The sequence below is a fragment of the Pholis gunnellus genome (assembly GCF_910591455.1).
Source record: "Pholis gunnellus genome assembly, chromosome: 7".
Classification (NCBI taxonomy): Eukaryota; Metazoa; Chordata; class Actinopteri; order Perciformes; family Pholidae; genus Pholis; species Pholis gunnellus.
The window spans coordinates 24,403,229-24,429,564 of record NC_136533.1 but is presented as its reverse complement, the minus strand read 5'-3'; the positions used below and the strand labels follow the sequence as shown (position 1 = coordinate 24,429,564).

Sequence of the window (26,336 nt, the reverse complement as noted above, 5' to 3'; positions counted from 1 at the left end):
GCTGCGTGTGGCACGTCTTCTTTATCTTTTTACAAGACGAACTGGTAAATTGTATTACGTAATTATTTAGTTATGACTGCAGTACCACAACAATAGGAAATACATGACGTGTTCAGTGTTAAATTCTCTAATATATAAACAAAATGTGAAAAGAACATTTTAAATTTGGTAAGTAATGCAAACCAAACTAGAAGTGATTATCAATACGTCAGAAATATTATATATACTATTTCATACTATTTTGAGATTCTGTGTACGTAAATATTTATACTTTTAGGTATATTTATCCAAGAGTATTTTCAACTCTATTTGAACCTTTCTTACAGAAAGGTGTAGTAGTACTAGAGTACAAGTAGTACAATGTAAATCTACGTAGCTGAATGGCTCATAATGTAGGTTTGGTATGTTCTTGCTTATATTTGGAAACCAGCCGGTGATGATGAAGATGATGTATGGATGGATGAAGATGATGATGATGGATGTGTTATAGAGATTAAAACCACCTTTAAAGGGACAATAGAACCCACAGAACACAGATTCTACTTAAAGCTCCCGCTGAGTCACTGAAACATTATGTCTCTGACTGAACGATCAGACCTCATGAACATGCATCTTCATGAATAGAACACGTCATGCGACTTTGTTCCAGTGGACATATGCAAGTGAATCAACGAGCAGTTTTGTCTGAGTAAATAATAATAATATAATAACATAGTAAGAAGTCTGAATGAACAGCGTGTTGAGCCTTTAATCAATGTTCTGACCGTATGAAGGAAATACTGATATGTAGGCCTGTAGTGTACGAGTACTCTTCATTCAAAACAATGATTTAGGATCATCACTTTTTGGCAAGTGGGAAAGTGCAAAGAGATCATTTCTATAACCCACCTGCATGCAACAGATTGGTTATATTTGGAAACTAGATTGAAAGAAAGTATATAAATATTAGTTCTACAAACACGAGGAACCATAGCACAGCCTACATCAGACATGTCCCATCGAGTACTAAACTGTTCACAGAGAACTTCTCTAGTATAGATAAATCATGACTAGAAACTGGGCGATGCAGCTTTGAAGACAAATCGATTTTCAACCCATCGTGTCGTCGACGTATCCCATAATATATGCAAAAAGATTAAATTCTTAAAAATAAGCGCGACGACGTTAAGGTTCTCCATGCATTGTAAATCCTACATGAAGCTCCTCGGTACGAGTCGACTGAGATGTGAAGTATCTTCACTCTTTACACAATGTGACCTGAGTCCTGCACGCTTTAATGGAGCTAAACGTTACCGCTTCAAACGTATAAAAGTGAAGCAATGCTTTCTATTTGCATCATTTGTATATTAACAGCTCACTGCACTCAAACATCCCATCATTTATTAGGTTCAGTCAAAGTCACATTTGTCTATAATAACCCTGTTCAGATATTCATATTGCTTTGGCCTGTAGCCCAGATATCAGAGCACTACTACACCTTCAATCCTCAGAGTAATCGCAGTTATACTTTCAAATCCTCCAGTTTGTTATATTTATTTGAGTGGTACTAGAGATGATCGTCTATTAGGTTTTCTGTTGCCTTGATGAAGAGTAAAGAAAATAGATTTTCTGTGACATGTTTCTGAATGATTACTAGATGAATGCGTGCTCGCCGCTCTACCTTTGATCAAACTGGGGACAGAAAAGACCTCTCCAGGGTGTCCGACTGAAGGAAGTTGAAGCGGCGCAGAAATCAGTGCTCTTCAACTATCCCCAACTCCCCAAAGCTCATCACAGTTAAAGTTTATGCTGTTTTCAGACAGGACTGATCATTACCATCGAATGCACGGTTTCACATTCATCAACATCCCAGTGAGTCACAGGTCATAACTGTAGCTCTGTGCAGCGTTGTGTGATGAGAGCTGAAGAACAACATGGAGCCCTCTGGTGCGATGGTGCAACAGGTCAAACAGCCGAAGTCACGACAGACAAGCCCAAGAAACCATCTGCAAAGACCACTTAGCTTCAGAAATTAAGATGAAATTTAATGAATAATCGGGTTGAACAATCCATGTGTAGAGAGCTTCTTCCCTTCCAATGCTGGTACAGAAAACACTTTCCCCAACCAGGGAGTCATTTGTTGCCAAGATGAAAAATAAAAAAGCTGTCACATTTGGCAGAGAGTCCATGAAAGGATGGAGACGGAAAGGCTGCAACAAAGACACCATTTAACTCCCAGCTGCAGGTACATGCGTCAGTAACTGGCCTATCAGGAACCAGACGAGGACGGACGTTCAGCAGTAATGCTGCTTCACTGGATTACATCTATCAGTAGACTAGCTGGCCCATCGTTTCAAAGTTCAGCGCCTCGTGAAGGCGGACTAAGTGGACAAAAAGCGGTGGCGCGAGGGTTCAGCCTGACAATAGCACCCTAACCACCCCCAGGGTTACCTGTCACAGACTGGGGTCTGCTGGGGCTCATGGTTACGTCGCTCTAGGTCTCAACCATCAGCATGTAACAGGAATGTGTGCACGGACCGGATGGACGTCCGTGGTCCCAGCACTCATTGAGCCACTTGAAGAGAACGCTTTAGTGTTTCTTTCACAGCGGGCAGTCTGAACACAGTGAGGCCGGAACTAACTTCTTCAGGTAGCAGTGAGTCACAGCGAGCTTCGTCTTTAACAGCCACGCGCTCTAAAACGCTGTCGCGACCTCAGACCACAGTTCTGCTCATCTTGATGTGACGGGAGCGCCCCGAGCACCGAGCAAGCAGGAAAGACCTGAACAGGACTGTGTGTCTGAAGAAGTCTAGTTGGGACTTACAGCTCCCAGTTCAGGCTGTGGTTAGCCTTCTAGCTTAGCATTAGGAACCCAGTCAGCATGAACGCAGCCTTAATAGAAGGAGGGAGTGAGTGGGGTGGGGGGGGGGGTTACAGCTCTTCAGTAACAAAACCACCATCATCTTACTTCCATAATAAATAAAAAAATTATACCCCAAAAAAAATAAAAAGCGTGTCAAATGTTACTCGATGCAGAAGAATACAAGAGAGAAACATTTACAAATAATAATACCGGCAGCGAAAACAAAAGGTTCAGTGTGTTTTGTAAAATGCTTTCATTGACCGATGGGGAGAATTTGAAATATAGCAGCTGTTGTGTTCAGTGTGCTGGAGGACAGTCACAACAGCTGTTCTGTGGTAATTCATCTTATGTTTCTGTATACATTTTTCTTTTTATAAAATATTTTATTCATACAATCATTTCTTTAACTATAGCAACATTACTATTTAATTTTGAGTGGCAAGATATCAGTCGCACATCACCTCATAAGAACAATAGCATATAAACAAATGCAGAAAAGGTATTCTGTATCCATCCGAGTACGTCTCTCATTTTGCTTTTCAGTTCGTCTTGTGTCTGTACACCTGTCTTGTCCGTCTGTCAGTCAGTGATGAGCCAATAGGAGTATTGCTGGTCCTGGTGGGGGCGTGTGATTGGTACAGCTCTGAGCATTGGCCTCCGCTGGCTGGCCAGCAGGAGGGCCCTGCGTGGCACAACAGGCTGGACGTCAGCTGGCACTGGGAGGCCTCACGCCGGCCCGTTTACAGCTGGCTCTGAGGACACGGCACTCTGGTCCAGTCTGGGACATGACGGGGAAAAGGACACGTCCATTTTTGAGTGACAGGACAGTAAAGTATAGAAACGTTTCTCTGCGAGGTGTGCAGTAGTAGATCTGGAGGTTTTCTGGACACAGACAGAGTCACACTTACTTGGCCTCCTCGGCGGGCGACACTTCCTCCAGAGGACCGTTGGGAAGCTCGACGCCGGGCCGACACTTCTCACTGCTTACAGGTGGAGAGAGGAAAAGGTTAAGACGGTCGCTTGTGTCACTGATGAAACAATATAAGAGGGAGACGATTACAATTCTGTAGAAAGACGAGATGCACGAGTTGCTATTCCTCATCTGAATGAGACATTAAATCAATAAAACGTGTGATATGTATACGAGAGGACAAAGCTGTATGGAGCTCCGACTTTTACACAATTCATAAATTGAAAAATGTAAATGCTGAATTATCTAAATCTGCATTTACATGATGCATTAAAAAGTACAAAAGCTCAATAAAGTGAATTTATTTTACTCATGAATCGTTGCACCTCACTATTCATTTGCCTCCTGATTTCTGTAGACAGACATCTGAAACAGGCTTTAAGAGATCATGGAAGTGAATATTTCTGAATGAGCCGTGCTGAATACCGCCGTCTGAGCAAAAGCGTTTTTTCAGTAAGAGAGAGCGTGTGTGAGTGAGTGTGTGTGTGTGTGTGTGTGTGGCGTCTGACCCTGTTTTGGGACAGCAGGCTGCAGCTGAGCTGTTGACGCCCGTTCTCTCCGAATCCACACACTCCACTACTGAGCATTTCTCTGAAGAGGCACTCTTCTCTTCATCGCTGCATCACACACACACAAACACACACACATATACATCAATACCAAAGGAGGTGACCCGCACCACCGCGTTCCCCACAGAAACACAGAACACAGTGAGATGTGCACAGTGACGCATGCTGGACGGACACAGTAAAAACAAAGGATGGAGGGAGTTGAAATGGAGCAGCATGTAGGAGAAGCATCAAAATGTACAGCAAATGGAGAAAGTCAACTGTTTGGATAGGATGCTGTTTTGTAGTTACAGAGCCAAACAGTAGGCAGGCCTACCAAACGATTTGGACACTGATTAGACCCAAATTGCCAGCCGTCAGTCTTGCTTTGTCTCAGAGAACCACCAATAATCTTGATGAGGCCTCAATCAAAGCAAAACGCCCACAAACCTCCAGATAGAAGCTCCGCTTTGAGACGGTACACAATGAGGTAAGAACTATTAAACCCTCCGCTTAGAGCACACTATCAGTTACACCAGTATCTTAATACTTGGTTGAAAGTAGTCTTATCAACAAATAGTAAATGAAGTTACATTAAAGATTTCTAACAGTAAACTCTTCATGAACTGAAGTAACCCTTTCATAAGTTACATGTGTTTTTATAAGTGGTTCTCTTGTTGTATTTATATAGAAGTTGTATTTGATGGAATAGCATTTTCGTTCAATTTTTGCAATTAAAAGTAATGAGTGGATCATTATCATAAATGTCAAAATGGCCGTCATTATTCCTATTAACCACTATGTCGCTATGACCGTCCCATTAGACGGTCAATGAACTGTGTGTGTTCAGTCTTAAATGCAGGAAGGTCCCGTCAGTCAGGGTCGGCTGCTCTCTAGACACCACGGCCAGTGTTGGACGGTTCGCATGTTACAATTTGTTGAGCAGGTTTACATTAAACTTGGCCATTTGAATCTTAAAATGAGACAATAAGTGAGAAACCACTAACACTACGTGTGGAGTCGTGGAGACACTTTCACACAATCATTCAAACTATGAGTCGGTGTTTAATCCGGTCGTTAAGAATAAAGCCATAAACTAAGAAACTCACTTGGACAACACCTTTGGTAAGAACACATGCAGAATGGAGATAATGAAATAAAAAACAAACAAGGAGCTGAAACCAAAGATCAAAATTGGGAAAGAAAAGTTGGTGGTTGACGTGACAACAAGACTACATCACGGCTGCAGGCTGATCTCTGATTGGCTGTACATACCGATAAGATTTCAAAACTCTGAAGAAGACCACACCCACAACGCACAGCAAGAGAGAGGAGGAAGCTCAGGCTGTAAGTGTCACTCAGGTCATCACACAGTTGTTACTCAGACAGACAGACAGTATAATGCAGCATCAACACGGGACAGGGGACAGAGGACAGAGGAGGAAACCTGAGGACTCCACTAAGGGAGCACTGACACACTAGGAGTGGAGTCATTAGTGGAGAGGGGGGGCTGTAGTCAGGTAGTGTGTGCAACAGGAAGTATGAGGTTAGCAGTAACGCAGCTACGCTGAAGAAATCCTCCAACAAGCCGGCCCCCTGCTGGCTAAAGTGGAGGGCGTTAGCCCCGATGCTAGCAACAACTGCAGCCAAGGCTCACTTTAGTTAGGCCGACCTTTAAGTCTCACTTTAGTGACAAATAGACACTCTTCCTCTTCAGGCACCCGTTCTATTTCACAGCATGAGATGCTTTTCACTTTTACAGCCGAGGGTGAAATGTTCCTGATATTTATAATAAAAGTGGTTCAAACCAAACCTTCCAGTGGGACATTTAGACTTTTCAATCATGTAGAGGTCATACTCACAATATAACTTTAAAGCCTAAATACATAATCAGTGAGGAACACTTGATCACCACAAAGGCTTGCTTATGTCATCTTTATGTGCCATTCTGTTACGGGAGCTATAACCACCACATATTACCAAAATGTAAGACAGCTGAACTAGTCTAAGCAGAGCTCTGGCAGTTTAGTCTCATCCCGACCTCAAACCTGGTTTTGCTAGTCTGTGTTGGCATTTTGGTGTTTTGAGTGCACGGATGGGAGGAAGAACAAAGCGACGGGAAGTCAATTCGAATGAGGAAGAACAAAGCAAGCTGGCGGGACTTTGGTGAAAACTGGGCCTCTCAATGTGCCGAGAACAAATGCTTCTAGTGTAAAGTCACACTGCTACCACTACGAGATCAAACTAAAGGCACAGCTTTGGTGGGCCGACGACTCAAACTCAGGTAAACTATTTTAGTAAACACTCCAAAGACATGCGTTTGAATGGCCTGGGGCCCGTCTCGGATCAGAGTGTTAAATACAACACCACCTCTACAGGAACTGTGACCCAGTGATGGTGCAAGGGCACTCATGAAAACAGATGTGGAAGACTAATGAGACACATCTGGAGTAGCCAGTCTGGGATACACCATATTTTAGAGTGAATTGCAGTGATCCAGGACGATAACTTAACGTTTAGCACAGAGAGCCATGTTGTGTATATACGTTTGGCGAACCTCTTGAAGACGGCGGTCTCAGTCTTGGCGTCGACAGTGAGGCTGACCGTCTCCTTCATGGAGCCGTTGATGACCGTCTCTGTGATGCTGCGCTGCTCACAGGAAGCCGTTTCCTCCTCCGCTTTAGGTCTCCCACAAGCCTTCGCTGAGGTGGAGGAGGGAGAAGCCACACTGGTACCCAGCCAGCCATCACAATCTGGGGGGGTGACAATAGGTTCAGATCTTAACACCTAAAAGACATGAGGGATCATCTCTCCTACTAATGTGACTTTGGGTTATTCAGATATGCAAGAGTGTGAGAGTGTCCTCTGGCTGTGCACACGTCTCACCTTCAGGCTGCATGGGGGCATTGACCCCCAGAGGGTCCATCGTCTCTATGCTGGTTTCCATAGCAACAGGAGAGTTGCACCTCAGAGGGTCTTTGGGGCTGAAAGAGAGCGACTTCTATTCATAAAACACTCAAAGACGATGAGCTGCAGCACTGCAGGCACACACTCACAAACTGACCCGGAGTCTGAGGGGACGTCCTACCTGACGGGGGTGAAGTTGGAGAAATCAGCCCAGCCCGTTTCAGAGTTGGCAGGAGGAGTGGTGGCGCTCCACGATGCCTCTGGGACGTCTTCTGTAGAAGAGGGGGAGGAGGGCAAAGCAGTGGGGGCAGCAGGGTTGTTGGGGCTGGAGGCCGGCGCTGTGGACGTACCCGTGTCCATGGGAATGTCATCAAAGTTGGCCGTCCACACGGGCCCTAAAAGATAAGAATGATTAGAAAAACACAACATGAAATCAGTGGGAAAAAGTACGGTGTTGAACGCACCGCCGCCCCTACATGCATGGTCAGAAAACAGTTGTTTCATAAACCATCAGCACCGTGTGCAAACACCTAAACTGAAGATAAACCTAATCACAGTTCTTACATAAGCCCTGAACCCACGGCCCCAATTCAATTCATTGTGAATAATCTGAACTGGACTGAATCTTATTTGAATCCTAAACCCTGTCCAGGCAAAAGTTGTTCTTACTTGGGTTCACCCGTTACAGTTATGTCCTTCGGGTTGATATGTAGTAGTCTTGGGTACACCAACCTGTGTCGACTTCCATCCGGTCGTCGGTGCTGGGGTTGGAAGCTTCAAACGGATCTCTCTTCCCGTCCTCCTCCTCCGAGTCGGTGCTTTCCTCGCTGTCCGTGCTGCCTGAACTCCTGCGATAGACACGCACATCACCAGTTACTTCTAATCCACATCGGACTGCTTCTCATTACTACTTCTTGCACCGCTGCTACAAAGTATACAGCGCTGGCAGTTAATAATTGATTCATGGGCTGACTTTCATGGGCTGACTTTCTGCTAACTATCCAACATTAACATATTCTCAAGTATTAACTACTCAAGTTAAATCTTCTCCATGGAACTTACATTTGGGATGATTTGGGCCGCCCCTGTGTTCCCCCACATGTAGAGAAACTACTTCTATATCAAAACAGACAATCTTCTTGCCGAAGGTCTCGTTTACTTATGTCACTTTTACATTAAGACCGTTTCATAAACATTTACAAATTCCTTGTCGTAACTTTAACTTAGAAATGTTTGGGTCACTTGTCGAGTAAGATTTCACAAATGTCATGATAACCGTTCAAACTTTTGGGTATTTTATAGACAAAATCCATAACTGATAAAACGATGACAGATAAACCAATCATTGATGAAAAGTGTTAGTCGTCTAGTTCTTCCACTAGAATATTAAACTATATGCTCCATACACATTTCTGAACCCCAGAAATACACACCGTGTGCTCAAGTGTACTAACTTGATGATTCTTATACTTTGTGCAAACACACAGGATTCATTACAGACGGTTTACATTTTTTAAAGTAGACGGATGATGACATCAAGGTTTTAAAATCATCTTTGAAGTATATTCAGTAAGACATTAAAGAGGACCATTCTGAGTGTTAGGAACAAAAGAAGAAACCTCTCAGCCTTAAAGGACAGAGGATGTCGTGTGCTGTACAGATTGTAAAGCCCGATGAGTCAAATCTGTGATGTTGGGCTGTACAAATACATTTCCTTTAATTGAGAAGTAAGGCCATTTCTGAATCGCGACAACATTTTGGCAGGTCCACACTACTTCAAAGGACTGTTGAGACTTGGTTTTGACTTTGTGGTTAAAATCAAGTCCAAGGCTGAATGAGGGTCCACACAGTATATAGAAAGACAAACGTCTGTGTTTAACTGACCTGGGGCGTCTCTGTGCCTCTGGTGCAAAGGTGACATCCTTCTCATCCCAGATATCCTCCTCGTCTGAACCGGCGTCTTCAAACTGCTGGATTTTCTCCTTACAGCGCGCCTCAAACAACGCTATATTTGCCTGTGGAAACACACAGGGGACACACAGTTAGACACTTCAGACTCTTTTTACATCTACAGCACGTCCACATACAAACGAGGGCTGAATCCTCTCAAGACGAGAAGCAGACATTAACATGTACACCTCCAGTATCCTAGCACAGCACCACAATATCTATGTATGCACATTAAAAACAAGGCATTGTATTTGATCAAAAGCAGGCTAGAACAACGTCGTCATCTCACTTTGTGAACAGTGATTTCAGTAAATACTAAAACATGCCATATTGACAGAACACCACATTTTCATTTGTTCTATGATCATTTTACTCTCATTGACTATGTATGAATTCAAGATTAATAATCAAAGTACTTACACTTTCATTTGTATTCAGAGAAAAATTGATGTCTGATATTCTATCAAAGGGAATACTGCAATGTTAAAGAGAACAGAGTTTAGTTAAGTTAGGCATCCACAGATATAGAGACACAGGCAGACAGCTCCAACACGCCATGTTCAATACTGAAGGGAGCACTAACTGGAGCTCACGCCATGCCAGCCTCATGGTCACACAGACAGTAACGTGTTATAAACTGGACAAAGAAAAGACTCAAACATGGGCCCTGGGAGAGAAAGAGACACCCAACATCGCTTAATGGATGGCAAAGTCTCCCAAAAACATGATTATGTAGCACAACATGTAACATTTTAAATAGGTGATCAAATATTTGGGGGAATTTGCCATTTTACACAAAGTCAGATGAGAGCTCAAGGATTAGCCTAGCTTAGCACAAAGACTGGAAGCAGGGTTCTTTAAAGAGTGGAAACACAGCTCATACAAACACACACTAAAGCTGTACACAGATACAAATGATTTTCATTATCAGTTCATCTGCTGGTGTGCATCTGATACTTGAGTACATAGTGACTTATTGTGATTAGCAAGCCATGGAACCTTTCACACAGTCAGAAATGAATGTTCATCCTGGTCATTAGTAGTGTTTTGAGAGGCTGTGTTTTGTGTGCAGTCTGATGTGCTGACTATCAGGATGAAGCTTGTTTCAGCAGCTCCTCCACTAATGGTTCTACTCAGGGAGCAGGCCGGATGAACATGACATGAAATCTTTTATTTTCCTTAACGTTCATAATTAGAAAGAAGTCGACAGATACTGGTACAACCTCCTCTACTGCCCTCCAGAGTGAAGGACTCTGCTGTCAGCAGCCGTGCAGGAGAGACGCTCCACAGGGCGCTGGCATTTTATAACCAACTGTGATCAGTCTGTACATTTACACTGTGTGAAGATGCAAAGTCTCACAGGACATTATGGTTTAAAGAGCAGTTACTTGTTGGAACTACTTCTTTCTGCTTCACATTGACTGAGCTACACGGGCAGTTTCCCCATGCTTCCGTTTGTGCTGAGTCAGGCCAATACCACCCAGGGCCTGTGTGAGAGCTGGAAGTCTTTAAGTGAACTCATAGGGAACATCTCATCCGACTCTGGTAACAATGCTCGTTTTCATTTCAATCCAAATGTTTGCTTTTAATAAGCTCTGTCAGAAGTTCAGAGATTACAAACAGCTAGAAAAGCTTCCACTTTCCAGTGGGGGAACGTGTATGAGACTGTGATAAGCCAATAAACACAAGTACTAAAGACCAAGTTAGACCTGAGGTCCTATCCACACATAGACCAACTACCTCCAGTGCCATCATCTCATACCAGCCTAAAGACTCCATCCAACCACCCTATTACTATTACCCAAATGGCACATTTCTACTACAGTTGTATACCACTTTACTCTTCATTTAATAACATTTTACCTTCGGACTTGTGCATTCATGATAACTGGAAAGGATCTGACCTGTACGCAATGTGTTCTTTAAAGCACAGCAGGGGTGCATCTGATGTGCAGTGAACATTAGTTCAGGCGTTGGAGATAGAGATAGAGATATATCACATCCTCTCCTTGTCAACGTTAAAGGCCAAGTCAGATACGTTCCAGACATCTCGACTGCACAGATGGAAGACCAGCAGACAGACCGTAACTAGAGTGGGAGCATCATCAGGCACACCAATACAACAGTTCTTCAACCTCTCATAGTTACCCTTAACCTCACCTTTACATGAAACAGCATCACGTAGAACTGACAGAAATGTTGCTGTGTGTTCAATCGCACCATTTCAACCTTGTGTTATTGACGGTTACTATTGAGTCAATGTCTTTTAGTAGGACAGATCCTCCAGACGTTGCATCTTTAGAGATGTATACATCTTAATCTATTGGAGATTTAATGTGTGCGAGTGAAAAACTTTTGTAAGACAATTAAAAAGATAAGAGAATTAATGTCAGGCCTGGAGGAACGTTTGTATTGGTGTACTGCTCGTCTCATTTTGTCTGATATTGCTAAACCCAACATCTACGTAAAGAGAGAAAGGCACCACTTCAAACCACAAACGGTTTAAAGTGAAGCGGACATTTGAAATGATTGATCAACTAACAGCCATCTCCAACAGCCCCCAAGCATTGCACAAGATTATACCCAAGCCAGCTCGCCCTACGGAAGAAAGAAAGGGACAGCACACGACCACACCAAAGCTGGATATTATGGATTCTTCTCTTTAAGCCATGTTTTCTATTTACTATGGCAGCCGTATCAAAAAGGAAATCGCCTTTGAGGTAATGGCATTCGTTTTAATGCCTGAGCATCCTGGTCATTGCTCTTTTTCTGTAGCAAACTGGAAAAATGTAAATCGAATCATCACTTCAGATCCATCTAAATGATGCTGCGCAACATTGAGATTTTAATGTCAACAAGAAAACTTGAAATAGGAATCAAACAATATTCTTGTTTTATGACATGTCATAACAATGGGGCAGAGAATGAAGCACTTCAAAAAAATGTTTCTATCCCAAGTGATTCTCAAATGAATATGCTATTGTTGAATGAAGACACGAGCCCACCCCTCCAGCTTGGTCATGTCGTAGGTGCCCCTTCAGTGTTACACAGCAGTATTCAGACATGCAGGATGAGTACTCACTCCACAACATCGTCCTGATCAGCAAACTCTTCGTCATTGAAGCCGAACTGCTCAATAAAATTGGACGTCATTTGTTGCATCTGATAATCAGAAAAGGCCTGGCAAAACCCAGGACCAACGATAATGATATAGTCTTGGCTCTACACAAAGCTGGTCATTACTTGCAGTACAGAAAACAGCAAATACATTTACGTAGAACAAAATGTGTAACATGGAGGCTAGACCGGTTAATAGCTAAAAGAAAAGCAAAAACATGCATTTACAGTCAAATGCCAAAATGCTTTTACATTAGTTTAAGACAAATATCAGACAATTCTATTTGATTTAAAGTAACTGTAAAGTCTCCTAAATAACATTAGTAGTTAAGTTAATTAATTCAAAACATGTTCAAGAGATTCAGAAAGACTAATGAATATTTGTATATCAGCTGGGCCTGCTGTGTGTGTGTGTGTGTGTGTGTGTGTGTTTAGGTCTTACTTGTTGTAGAGAGGAGTCCTGGTGAAAGCCACTGTCTTTGAAGTCCACCTCATCATCACTGGAAGAATGGATGTGGTGTGTATTGACCTACAGAAAGAGATGAAGCTCTCTTGACTGTGTGCATTCTACTCCACACTGAACAGGCACAACACTGTGTGCTAACAGATATCCCTTTTGATATTTGCTTGTGCTCTCCTAATATAACGCTTTCTGAAAATGTGCAGTGGAAGAGAAGGATCTGTACTTTAGAGTCACCGTTTCATTTCAAATGAATGTGCTGGACTACAGAAACAAAAGATGGCACACTGTTGAAATAACAGCCCAGTACACCCAACATGTATAGCAAAATACATATTAAAGCTTGACGTCAGTGCTGATGTCCATGTGGTTACTCACCAGGTCAACAGTGTTTCTCTTGTTTGTGTCAGACAGCTGCCCAGAGATGAAGGCCTCCCATTTGTCCCTGTCCTCTGCTGGGAGCTCTGTGTCACACAAACACACAAACTCATCTTCATAGACTGGACAGAACTTCAAGAATGATGCTCTCATGTCCATTTCAGATACCGCTAGTTATGTGATGTATAAACACAAATATACATCAGGATAGAGTTACCAATACCAACACTACTTCACAGTCAATCGTCTCACACTGGACGTCAAAGATGAAGCTAATTTGCAGGACAGATGAGGACAGAGAGCTATGAGCCCTCAGACAGAAGCGAGTCCTTACCAGAGATGAGCTGTTGTATCTGTGGTCCATTCGGGCCTTTGTCACAGTTATGAACTATGGAGTTGGCTATTCTGGTCAGGTGACCCATATAGCCTCGTCGGCGACCACCTTCTGCCCTAAAACAAACGCATCAACACAATCATGAGGACGTCCCATTACGAGTCATTACTCAGGAGACTGACGCTTGGGTTCAGTGGTCAAACGATTGTGAACCATGACAAGCAGTGATACTAAAGGAGCAGCGGACTTATGGTTGTTGACTCTTTTCTACTTTGGGCTCAACATGCTTTAAGAGCTTTAACCTCTCACACACCAGAACTGTTTTCATGACGAGTGCACAGGGGCCGTTTTTACGCTTTGTGTGGATAGCGCACACACGCTTTACCACCTACTCTCCTCATCCCTTTGTGTGTGCAGACACACCTTAAAGTCACGTTTGTGGGCAATCACTACCTAAATGGCGGCGTTTGCCGTCTCGGCGCATTAAGCCTAGTTCATACTCACCGTAGTGAAGCCGGTGCGAGGGTTAGGAAAATGACGTAGCCGCAGCCTGCGTGTCGTAAACAAAGGGTCCACAAATGGTCGCAGCCCTTGGTCATGCAACTCTGAACTTTCAGAACTTGACTGTCACAAATAGTTCACTGATAAAAGCACTACTTACACGTCTAGGGATTATATGAAAAGAGGTCAATTTGTTTTTAGATGCTTTAGAAACCAGTGGTCTCAAAAATCTACTCTTGAGGAAATATTTTGAGGAAAGTCAAATTGTTTACCGGATATTCAACCTTCGTTTCTTTAGAATACAAGTAGTCCATGAACATGAGATACGAGTTTACAGATAAGTACAAGTCCTCCTCGGCATTGTGGAGGTTGGTTTACGGTTTCATTAGTTTTCTTTTTGCTTCCTATAGTTCATTTAGTTTGTACGCCGTCTGGCATTTTAGATAATAATGCAACAAACAGCACAGAGAGTAAAATGCCTTCTGCGGAGGCTCTCGCTACGGTTGCAAGCATCAAGAAAGCTTTACGCAGCGCGAGCAGAGCACTGCATAATGCCCCACATATTGGGGTTCAGCTGTAACTCTACTACAGCAAATAACTTCATGACGCATAGTTACACCTTGACAAAGACATTTGCAGCAGTTTATAATACTCACTGTTCCTTCTCGTTGGAGCTCCAGGCCTCTATGATTCTCTGAATGAACTGGCACTTTTGAAACAGCTGGTGAAAGAAAATATGAGGACATTAAACAACCACTTCAGCGTGCCCATCATGTAGTGCGCGCACGCACACACACGCACGCACGCACGCAGCGATTACCCAGAGTACTGGGTAATCGCTGGGAAATGTGTCACATAAGGCTACCGTCATTACCACTGCTTTTGTCCAATTTTACATTAAATGCATTATTGTGTTTACACTGACTGTGCATTGTTACCTATATAAAGACAGCTTTAGTTTGCTACAGACCTAGAGGTAAAAGCTTGTGCAGAACCTCAACAATTACATCACACAGTGAGAGATTTAAGGAGCGACTGACAGATCAGAATCAGCTTTATTGGCTGAAAGATCTTTGTCTCATTATTCTCATCGTACATGTTTGATGAGGATGCTCTCCCTGGCGTTGTCCTGCTCTGTGTCTGGCTGGATGTCAGTGGGGGCGGGGGGCATAGCCAGAATCATGGCTGTGCAGATCTCCACTTGAATGTGGAGGAAGTTGTTCCAGATGTATTTGAAATACATATCCTGTGGAGCAAAACAAAATCGAGACATTAAGAAACGGTTTGGATATTCGGATAGTGATCTTTGCTTTAACAGATTACTAAACAAAAAGTCTTTGTATGATCTTCCCTTCAGTTGTTCCTGATATGTGGCCGCAGTGACAAACAGCCTTGTTAACCAATCCTTATCTAAACCACTTCCCAATGTAAACCAAAAGCAATTAAAGGTGATTGAAGGCACCTCACGGAGGCAAAACTACAGTAACAGCAGCAGGTAAATGGCGCGTGTCATCACTGGATGTAGTTGCATTATTGACACTGTTCACATCAGATCCCATCTACAGCTCTACATCACGCTGTTGTAAAGCAGTTTCTCACAGTTGTGCATCACCAGATCTCAGTAATGAAGGCAGTGAATTGAACATCATAACAGAGATGATCGTAGAAATGACGGCCAAGATTACCAGCGTCATTTGTGAACTGCAGATAACTGAATCATCAAATCAGTTTAACGCATTTTAATCCTTTCAAATCTCCCATCGAATCTCATTAGGTTAACCCCAACTAACAAGTAACAAATCACTTTTAGTTGGCTGAGAAGGCAGAAACACAGGCAGCCTAACTAATGGTTCATGTTTCTTCATGTTCTACTATGGGAGGAAATAGTCTCGAGACAGGGAAAGTTAGTGTGTTTGCATTTTAGAAAATATTTTATTTACCTGTGACTACAACCTGAACAAGCATAATATATGAAACGTGAAAGTGATGAGCTATAAAAGGTTTACGTTTTTAGCTTGGAGCACAACAAATCTGGGTATTTTGTGCATAGGTGTGGCTTTATAAGGAGGGCACACACTGTTCTATGAGATATGTGGACTTGGCGACAATTGTTGATCTATTGCCTTAAGGTGCAGAGATCACAAAAAAGACAAAAACAAACTTACAGGGCTCATACTGTGACCCATAGCTGTGTTGAACTAGATAAAGTGTACTATGGACTGTTTTCTCATGCCAAGTATACCTGATGAAGACATGTCGAAACGTTGTAGCTGCACTCAAAAGGGTAAGTTTTGTATGTTTTATTTGGGGCAAAAAGTAAAAAAAAAACGTATACTTTCCTCTTCTAACTTGCCAGCTTTGTCACGGTTGTGACCCGTCAGCCAGTTACTTAAGATCAGATTTTACTTCAGTAAGTTTGTAACAGGGCAGTAAGAAAAGGAAAAAATAAGTAAAAAGTCAAACGGATATTACTCACTAGTATGACTCCCAGTGTGTTGAGGTTAATGAGTTCTGTGTTGATGCTGTGCGTGTTGCTCTGCAACAGACTGGCCACCAGTCGGACCACATTGAGCCTGGTGTTGCCCACAGGAGGGTCCAGCACCCCCCACGTTGTCTTCATCACATTGGCCTGTTGGTGGAGAATAAACTCTGCACAATAAATCCACAACAGACTGGGATACGCCTCTACTGATGACTGAATACTTATAGTATGTGGTATACTGTCACATACTCCTCTTCAGCTGCTTTCTAACAACATACTCATTCAACCTAAACTGAAAACAGCTGATAACGGCTTAATAAAGGATTACACAGTCCCATGCAGACTGCAACTTCAGTCAATAAGACATTTAGTTTGTTTTAAAACTGCTTTTTACCTTTGGGGGTTCCAGTAGCAGCTGGTGAAAGTCTTTGAGTCGGGGTCTCACAGCCTCCAGGATGCTGTGGTTGACTGAGAATGAAGGGTGGGACATCCCAGGGGGGCAATCCATATGACCCTCAAACCTACAATGTAGAAAGTCAGAACCTGGTGAACTAGCTCACAGATGGAGCACAGCGCGGTAGTGCCAAGTCTCTGGGACTGTGCCTAAAGTTACAGACAGGGAAAACAGTTAGGAACCTGATATTGAAGCGTACGTCTACACCGAGTTTTCCTAAACCGCCATGAAAGTAGGGGAACATTTACGGTAATAACGGATGTAGGCCGACACGAATAGTAGATTTGATCTAAAACACGTGAACTTTAAGAGTTTTTAATGTGAAGTGATTGTTAACTATTTCTTGGTGATGTATGAACACATTACTTTGAGCGTTACCTCCAAGCAAAGCGGTTTGAATAATCTGGTTGTTTACAACCCGTTTGATCATGTGACTGCTCACGTTTCTGTCAGACAAGCATTGTTGCCGTGTTCCCAGAACTCATTGCTTTTGGGAGTAGTTATCTGTCACAATTAAACTATGCAAATACAATATTGTATACAGTGTAATACTGCATCAAACCAAAAGGATCCTTTGAAAAGTTACAATAAAATCTGTGACTTTATAACTAATGCGCGTACAAAAAACATGACAGTCATTCTTACTTAATGGTTTTTCTTATTTCACATTTTTCCACAAATATCATCTACTCTCATACATACATATGTGTGTGTGTGTGTGTGTGTGTGTGTGTGTGTGTGTGTGTGTGTGTGTGTGTGTGTGTGTGTGTGTGTGTGTGTGTGTGTGTGTGTGTGTGTGTGTGTGTGTGTGTGTGTGTGTGTGTGTGTGTGTGTGTGTGTGTGTGTGTGTGTGTGTGTATATATATATATACACACACACACACACACACACATACACATATATACACACACATCATTTCAAAACAAGACATCAAGAGGGGTAGAGGCCACAGGACGTACGCTGGTCTCCTCGTCTCAAACAATGTGAGGAGGATCTGGATAACACTGACGATTGCAGATTCCTTCTTCTCCTTGTCGAAGATATTAGACAGCAACTGCTCCACCGTCTCCTGCCTGCGGAGGACAGACATGAAGATGAAAGCAGCCTTCAAAGTCACTTGTCAGGTTTGTAGTGCAGAGTCGGTTTTTAATAGCCTACTAGGCAAAAATGACAATAGCCATTGTTAGAATAAATGTACTATCACATTACACAAAAACACTGGTGAGGATACATGGGCTAAATAACTGATCTACATGAAAACCACTACAGTAAGTAGAACCTAATATTTAATAAAGTGAATAAAGAGGTCTTGTATAAAATGCATGCATACTTTTCAAGTGTGGACAGAAGTGGGTCTGGATCGGAGGAGCCCTGGACCTGGAACATCTGGTCTCTGCTCAGTCTGATGATCTCACACAGTGACTGGGAGGCATTGGAGTGTCTCTGAGTCAAGAAAGTTGGATAAAATAAAAGACAATAAAACATAAATCTGTGTTTTGAGTCTGACTCCCTTGAGACTTAAGAGATTCATTCATCCAACTAAAGTCCTAATATTCCTGAACCAAATTAAATAAACTAAACAGTGCCATCCAGCACCAACCAAATTATGATGATCCTTCTCGGTATCGAAAAACGGTGCCAAATGTTTGTGCTTTATGGTAATTGCATTATTGTAGAGAAAAGACAACATACCTTCACCCACAAGCAACATCAGAAACGTTTAAACATGGACGGATTCTGTGCGTTTGTGTCTTAAGCTGGACCGGAGAAAATTCAGTTACAAACAGTTTTCCCTCATTATTCTCCATGAAGTTTGCTGGAAGTGATGCTACAGCCCCAGTGTGTTCTATGTGGGGTGAGCACTTCGCCAGACTCCGTTTAAAAAGTAGCCTTTTAAATGCTACAGTGGTTATTAGCAACCAGCTGGCACTAAAAGTGACGTATTCTCTTTTCAAATTAGTGCTGTGGATCTAATAAATGCCGATATGAAAAGCAGTTCATGTGGATTTAAATATTTAAAGAAACGTTTAGTGATATAGAATTCAATGAATCGGTATAAAACATTTTATAAACGACACCCAGCCCTAAACAAGAACCAATACTACATTTTGAAAACGTGACGGTGCTCGTTTTTCTACAGTGCTGCAGGTACAGGGGATCAAGACTAACGGTGCTTTTTCTGATAATGCTACACTGTAAACAACAAATCAGTGTTGAAATCTGTAGGGGGGAGCTAGTTAACGTTAGCCGATAGCAGCCGGTGGGCAGCATGGTCCTGCTTAGCTAAATAACAGAGCTATCAGCTAACGTACAGAAGTTACATTTTGATGCATTCCAGCTCTACTTGGTAAAATGAGTATTGGGCAGAGGTCAATTCTAACGTTATGATGATGTGTTCAAATGTAATCATGCCGAGAAATTTGAGGCGTATCATCAGGGATTATGAATAAATTAGCAAAAAGACAGTATGCAAAGAGTCTTAAAGAGGAGTGTATGTTGAAGACCATGGGATTCTTTGACTGTGGTGTCAAAGTGAATATCAGAAATTGAAACTACATTTCTGGTAGCGGGACATCCCTAACACACATTAGTATTTATCTTGATGCAGATACAAAATGTCTAATACAATACACTATATCTGCAAGGTTTAATAGCTTTATGATTCTTTGTAATGCGGGTGAACTGATCCTGAAATGTAAAAGTGGACACACACACACACAGAGAGAGAGAGAGAGCGAGAGCGAGAGAGTGAAGTGTGTGAAACTCACATCTTCATCTTGAGAAGGTTGCACCATGTCCACCAGTCTCTGGATCACCTTCTCCTCATTCAGCCACTGATAGAGGACAGAGAGCAGAGACCATTAGAGGACAACCAAGAGAAAAACACCTCCAATGTGAAGTGACATGTTTATCAATCAATTATCCCCTTCATGTAGCAAGTGAGAAAACGGTGTGTATTAAATAACATTAACAAAAAGCAGCTTTAGAAAAACACCTTCCTAAAAAATGTATTTGCTGCCCAAATCCATGTTGCCAATTAATCCTACTAATGTATCTTAAGCAAGCGCTGAACAAGAACATAATAATGAATTACCAAACAAATGCATTTTGTAAACTTGAGACAAACGCCTTCAACATTTTCTGAATAGCTGCAACTTTTGCAGTTTGAAAATCAGAAGCAAAGACGGAAGACATGTCAACACTGTTGGACCTGTCCTCAAGTATAAATGCTTCATGTTGATGCGTCCGGTACAAACAGCAGCATGCACTCTCTGTCGTCTTCAATAAATGTTTACTGAACTCTGCTAGATCACAATGAGCAGAATGGAGTTTGCTGGCGTGTTCGTGTGGGTTGTGATGATCCAATTCAAACTGGGAGACGTGAACAGATATGGGATGTAATGAGAAAGTGTTGTGTTGCTACCCACGTTGAGAACGTCCTGTCGTAGCTGTTGTGGTTCGATGCAGGTGAGCATTCTGAGCAGCAGGTCCATGATGGCGGATGTCCCGATGTGTTTGATCATCAAGTCTACAAAGTCATCCCGCTTTCGCAGAAACTCCACTATCTAGAAACACATGCAGACAAACCGTACACACCTTAAAATCAGTACAAAGGATGAACTGCATTGTTCCCTACAGGTCTCAAATATCCTGCTAGGACAGAAAAGACTTCATAGCATGTGACCTGGTTACCGATCAATATTGCGTTTTGGTATCGATTCTTGAAAAATCACACTAGCTGACAACTTGGATCCCGTTATCAGATACAACAACTTCTTGTCGTCAACTTACCTGTTCGGGCTTGCGTCCGATAAGAATGGATAGGACCTTGGAGAAGAAGCTGGCCAGGAGCGGGTTGAGAGGCGGCTCATTCTGCAGAAAGCCATACAGTTTTATCAGCAGGTTCTCATCTTCTCCCAGTCTGTCGTTGATCTGGCCCACATCGGATGTAAGCAGCTCACATGATATGTTGGGATACCTGGAAGAGAACAAAAGATTTTTACAACACAACGGTTACAATACTGTGGTGCAATGTTTACACTAGCCACCAGCATCTACGTAGATTCTTCATGACAGAGGCAAGAGATTTCAAATACTGTAACAAACTGCTGGTAGATGCCAACATTACATTATATTACATTTCAAGTCAAGATACTTTGATGGATCTGATCATTTTGGATGCCCAGTTGTAAACTACCTTGTTCTTGAAGGCTACCAAAAGTTTGACTAAACAAACTGAAGCCAAAAAGTTATATTCACAGTTTAGTTAGTCCTCTCCAACTGGTGGTACTGACCAGAAGAAAACAATTAATCCCATGTACTTCAACATACACTTCTTTCTTTGCATGCTTTTTTGTGCAAATGTATTATTAATCCCCGATGGTCCACTTAAGTCTCTTGCCAAAACTATTTTAAAAGACTACATTTGAGCACATCATGATAACGTTTGATTAGCATTTTGACATCTTGAATGGATCATAATGTAACTCAATGCAACATCTGTACTTTAGTCGTTAGCTCTGATATTTAGCTAAGCAGGACTTTGCTGCCTACTGGCTGTTAACGTGACCCAACTGTCCTCTTGTTGATTTCAAGATTTGTTGTTCACAATCTAGCAATATCCGGCAAACATCTATCGTCACCCAGGACAACAGGACGGAGTAAGTCTCAAGCACTGATCCTACAATACTGTAGATAAACGAGCAACGTCATGTTTCTAGAACTTCGGCATTGACTTGGTACCAAAGTATCGGTTCTTGTGACATCCCTAGTTCTGAGCATCACTCTCACCCACTGGGTGCTACTAGCATCAACATTAAAAGGCATAGGATGGACAGTTCTTCTCATATTAATTGACGCTGAAACAAAGTTACACACAGTTTAGTACGAGCTTAACAAGAAGATAAAGAGAGTAGGCAGGGCCGGAAGTCAACAAAGCAAGTAAACGAGAGATTAAACTAGCCGTGTGTTCATCGTGGTTATGTTAAATACCGTAAAACTCTCAGCCCATGGTGTTCTGGAGTATAGAAATCTCCTTTACCACCTCTGCCTGTCTCTTTCAGATCCATACAAAAAGTAAGTTGCATTACAGTAAATAAACAAAAACAGTTACTTGTGTTATTGCTTCCTTTTGTGTTAAAATTGCTTCAAACAATTATGTGTTTTAATCTCATATTAGTGTAATTTGCGCAACTTTCATGGTTCTCAAAAAGCAGTTTCTCCTGTTTGTCAACACAACTGGGAGCTCCGTGAAATGCTTTGTGGTTCACAGATGTGATGGAAGCACAAACTGAAATGTCCAAAAAGGGCCACATAAACTAAGGCATTGTAGTTCCTTGTTTAGTTCCTGTGGCTACTTAGTTTCTGGAACTATTCGTTTAAAAAAAGCCAAATGACCAAGATTCACACAATTGCAAGATGTGCTGTGCTCCCGTTTCAATGGCAAAATATATGGCTGAAATACAGTACAAAGACTTAAACAGGTGTCTACGTAGGTGTCAAGTTGTAAATCTCTCTTGAAAGGAAACAAAACAGGTCCTTCATTTTGATGACCCCCCCCCCCCCCTCCTTTATCCTTTGATCTTACTTGTATTTAACCTTCTCCTCAACATCAGTACTGGGTTCCTGTGTGATGTAGGTGACCAGGTCCTCCATGCACTGTGGTCTCAGCAGGAAGTCAACCAGTTTGTGGTTCTGGGCCTTGCACTCCTGCAGGACGTCGTCCTCATCCATCACCTCTGTCAGAGTCACATCCTCCTTCTCTAACAGCGTGTCAATGTGGGATGTGGTGTGGAGGTCAAATTTCCAAAACATGTTGGCTATAAAAAAAAGCAAAAAAAAGTGTGCAAACATCAAGGTCATTAAAATCAAAACAACCTTCCATCAGAGGTTATCAGAATATAATAATTGCTGAAAGTTGTCCGACAGCTCTTTCTTCTGCCTACCTGTGAGTATGTTAGAGTCCAAACAGTGGAGCTCAGGTTAAAAAGAGGTGTGTTCTAGTCTTTGGGAGTTGTGGCCCATTCCAGGCTAGCCGGATGGACAGACAGGGAGGCAGACAGCGGTGATGGACAGACTGACAAACCACACATACAGCAGATTAACAGCACACACCTGTGAGGCAAGAAAAAGACGGGGACAAGTTAGAGGAATATTTCACTGCTTTTGGATAGTATTACAAATCATTCACATGCACCCGTACTAGCAGTTAAAAATAACTGTTAAACAATGCCCAGTACTGTTACAACACACAACAATTAATTAATGGCTATTTAAATTAAGTTAAATTGACTTGTACATCTCTTCTCTATTCTTCTGACCACTCAAAGCACTTCAACATTACATGTCATCATTTACACACTGATGGAGGGGCTACCATGCAAGGTGCCACCTGCCCATCAGGACTAACTAACATTCACACAACATTCACAGATCCTGTAAAAAAATAAATTTAATTCTGCACTCAGCATAATTAGGAAGCCATGATTGACTCGGCTGAGACCAACAGTCACATGACAACAACTCAGTGAATCTTCAACGGCACAGCAGGCTGCTGAACGCAGCATTACAGAGAGGACAGGAGAGGCTGCAAGTAGAGGTTGTAAAAATGTGAATAGCTCAATATAAATATACATAACATGGAGAGCCTCCATTTCTTTCTACAGTGGTAACACTTGTGGACACTTACCAAAATGTTGGATGTATAGAATCCATTGCTTGCCAATTTTAGTAAAATAAATTATCAAAGAAAGTTGCCACCTGCCCATCATGATCTAAACACATTCACACCGATGGCACAGCCTCTAGAAGCCATTTGGGTTTCGGATTCATAAAAGTGTCCGTGGTCCACCAACTATGGTCTCAGTAAATCCTGAGGGAAACACTGAGGCGTTCAAAGTGTATTTAGTAAAAATAACTAGAGGTAAATTATAATGTTATCCGAAATTTTCCATGAGTGCATTCAATGTCCAGCTGGGTGACAATAGCAGCCAGCTAAGGACCTGGGTCAAAGGAAACACATTTTAAGTGGGTGGTCTTAGGGTCCTACCTCGGGAAATTTTTGGCAGCAAACACTTAATTTCCTGCATTCTGATAATGTTTTATGCACCAATTTATGGTGGATATGTCTTTATTCATGTAAAAGGTAAACAGAAAAACCTTTTGTGTTTCCTGCAATATTATTAAAGAATGAAGTTGCCTGCATCCTTTCATCTCTCCTCATGGGTATGATATGAAATGTTATTTATACAATACATTATGCCAACCAATACATATTACAGGAAACCAATAAAAGGAAAGTTGCTGTCAAAAATAGCAATATGACAATATTTTCCGGCCTCACGCAGCAAGTCAAGTCCCAGATAAGCCTGGTCAGACAATACTTAACACTAAGCACAGATTCCTTAATTAGAGTGAGGGATTAAACGAATTCCAGTCAACGCCAATAGATTTCTCCAAGAGCAACCACCCGATTACTTGGCCATGTATATACACTTAACTGGGTTTCTTTGGGGATGTTTTAATGGAGTAAATGTTAATGAGACCGGGTAAGGTTGTAATATTGCGGTAAAAAGAGAGATCATTATTCAGAGCTATCTGGCTACAACTGAAACTGAGATACAAAGGTCTCCCGTTTACAGCTGAAATGCATTTGTAAAATTCAGACACATTCACAAATCAAACAAACAGCCTGCTATACCAAATACCCCAGTTTTTGTTTTAAAATTGGGTGGCGGGAAGAGCAAAATGAGATTACTGGCCAGCTGCAGCCAAACATGTTTTATAAAAAGGTTATTACCATGCATGTAAACCTCTTCTCAGGGATTCTGATCTAGACAGATTTCCCCCGTTAACTTGTTTTCTTGTATGTGAACACAGTGATTAGCTGTGTACACATAGACATAAAGAAGGGGAAGTGTGCACTGGTGCATAAACCACATTCCTACTTATATTGAAGAATAATGAGAAAACAGCAAATACTGTTCAATAAACCCAACAGATGCTAGCCACTGTGAACTGTAAACTAATGATATAAGACTACAATGTTGTTAGTCCTGATCAGACCAATTACGTGTGTTGTTTTGTTTCTCTTTCTATGTGAAATACCTTAGAAACAGAAGCCCACCCCTGGCAAAAGTAATATATCCATAAAAGTCTCAAGATTCTCAATCAAGGACTGAAATATTAGCGTCTGAATACAACCAAATGACAGTGAGAATAAACCAAAAGCAATACAATCCTCTTGGCAACCCTGCGGAACGTCTAGATAACAGCTGTAACACGGTGTCTTATAGGATACCACAGTCACGAGACCCAAACAAAACCGATCTAGGCACCAACTAGCTACTGACATTTTAGACACGTTTGACAAGTTTTCAATCTACGTACTGTGCGCATGCCCAGATTATTAAACAGCATTTTCCTTACTTATATCAACAGAGCTGCAATAGCTTATAAACATGGACTTGTAGGGTTCAGTATTGTTTAGCATCGTGTTCCGAAACAGTTTGAGACATTGGTAACCGCACATTATGACATTAGTAGGGCAGTTAACAATCGCACGCAAAGTCGGCGTACCTGAAAAAAACAACAGTTAACGTAGCGCTAGTTATACCGAACAACGTCAGAAAAACACCCAACTCCAATTCTGGCTAAACATGGTCTAAAACGCAAGGAAAGATCTGATTATTCAAGCCTGGCTCATATAAACGGTACCAATGACTTACGTTATTTACGTTTTGCTGTCGAAATACTACGTTTGCAGTAACGTCAGTACATTTACGTACCAGGGCCCAAAACAGCTACTGCTAACGCAACAGAAACGCACCGGCTCAGGCAAACAGGCTAACGTCACTAGCCATCGTTAGCTCTGGTTAGCTAACCTGGCCACCTAAAATCAGGACCAAACTACCGTTAAGGACCAACGTTACGTCGACCTGACCGGTACCATTGAGCTATGACACTAACGCTAAATGAATGACAACTTGGCCAACTAAATACCGCTATGGCTCCACGGTAGCTACCAATATTGATATGAAACGTTAACGTCTAACGTTACCCGGTCCTAGCTAGAGGTACAGCAAGAGCGACTGACAGCATAGTGTTAAGATGGCCAAGTATGCTTCTTGCTAACCAGCTAACGTTAGCCGGCTCTCTACCGACTGCTGGCTAATCGTCTCTTCAGCACCAACCAAGTGTATGGGCTGGCAAGTGTACCTACCGATAGACAACGGTAAACGGCGAGTCTCCAGCATGTAGCTTATCTTGCCATCAGCCCCAGGCCTTAACAAAACGAACACTGAGAAAACACGAAATTCCGGAGGAAAATAACGCGTTTAAAACTGATTCTGACAGGCGCGAAAAGGTAGACCATCGGAGGGCACTTTTCAAGA

At 42.1% G+C, this 26,336-nt stretch overlaps 1 protein-coding gene across 5 annotated transcripts; it reads right to left on the bottom strand.

Annotated features, from left to right (window-relative positions):
* Positions 1-1,488: 1,488 nt before the first annotated feature.
* ppp6r3 (protein phosphatase 6, regulatory subunit 3) lies at positions 1,489-26,336 on the bottom strand. Of its 5 annotated transcripts, none has more exons than XM_079162689.1 (25): positions 26,165-26,336; positions 22,890-23,058; positions 22,532-22,763; positions 20,737-20,923; positions 20,373-20,510; positions 19,713-19,778; positions 18,275-18,387; positions 17,904-18,017; positions 16,884-17,010; positions 16,484-16,636; positions 15,104-15,253; positions 14,664-14,728; positions 13,507-13,622; positions 13,173-13,258; positions 12,777-12,863; positions 12,300-12,397; positions 9,638-9,692; positions 9,152-9,282; positions 8,000-8,115; positions 7,449-7,662; positions 7,247-7,344; positions 6,918-7,113; positions 4,322-4,429; positions 3,751-3,825; positions 1,489-3,620 (listed from the first exon to the last, which is right to left on the bottom strand). In XM_079162689.1, the coding sequence occupies exons 3-25, from the start codon at positions 22,756-22,758 to the stop codon at positions 3,569-3,571; spliced, it is 2,772 nt and encodes a 923-aa protein (XP_079018815.1). In that variant the 5' UTR covers positions 22,759-22,763; positions 22,890-23,058; positions 26,165-26,336; the 3' UTR covers positions 1,489-3,568. The 5 variants fall into 5 exon arrangements, with proteins under 5 accessions (XP_079018815.1, XP_079018816.1, XP_079018817.1 ...); XM_079162690.1 differs by having other exon boundaries at positions 3,751-3,822; XM_079162691.1 differs by having other exon boundaries at positions 12,300-12,379.

Excerpts from the sequence above, each read along its gene's own strand:
- ppp6r3 (XM_079162689.1), bottom strand. The coding sequence starts at position 22,758 with ATGTTTTGGAAATTTGACCTCCACACCACATCCCACATTGACACGCTG. Across the intron at positions 12,398-12,776 it reads AGGACTCCTCTCTACAACAA|GCCTTTTCTGATTATCAGAT; the intron begins GTAAGACCTAAA and ends GGGTTTTGCCAG. Across the intron at positions 3,826-4,321 it reads GCCTGCTGTCCCAAAACAGG|CAGTGAGAAGTGTCGGCCCG; the intron begins GTCAGACGCCAC and ends TCCACCTGTAAG.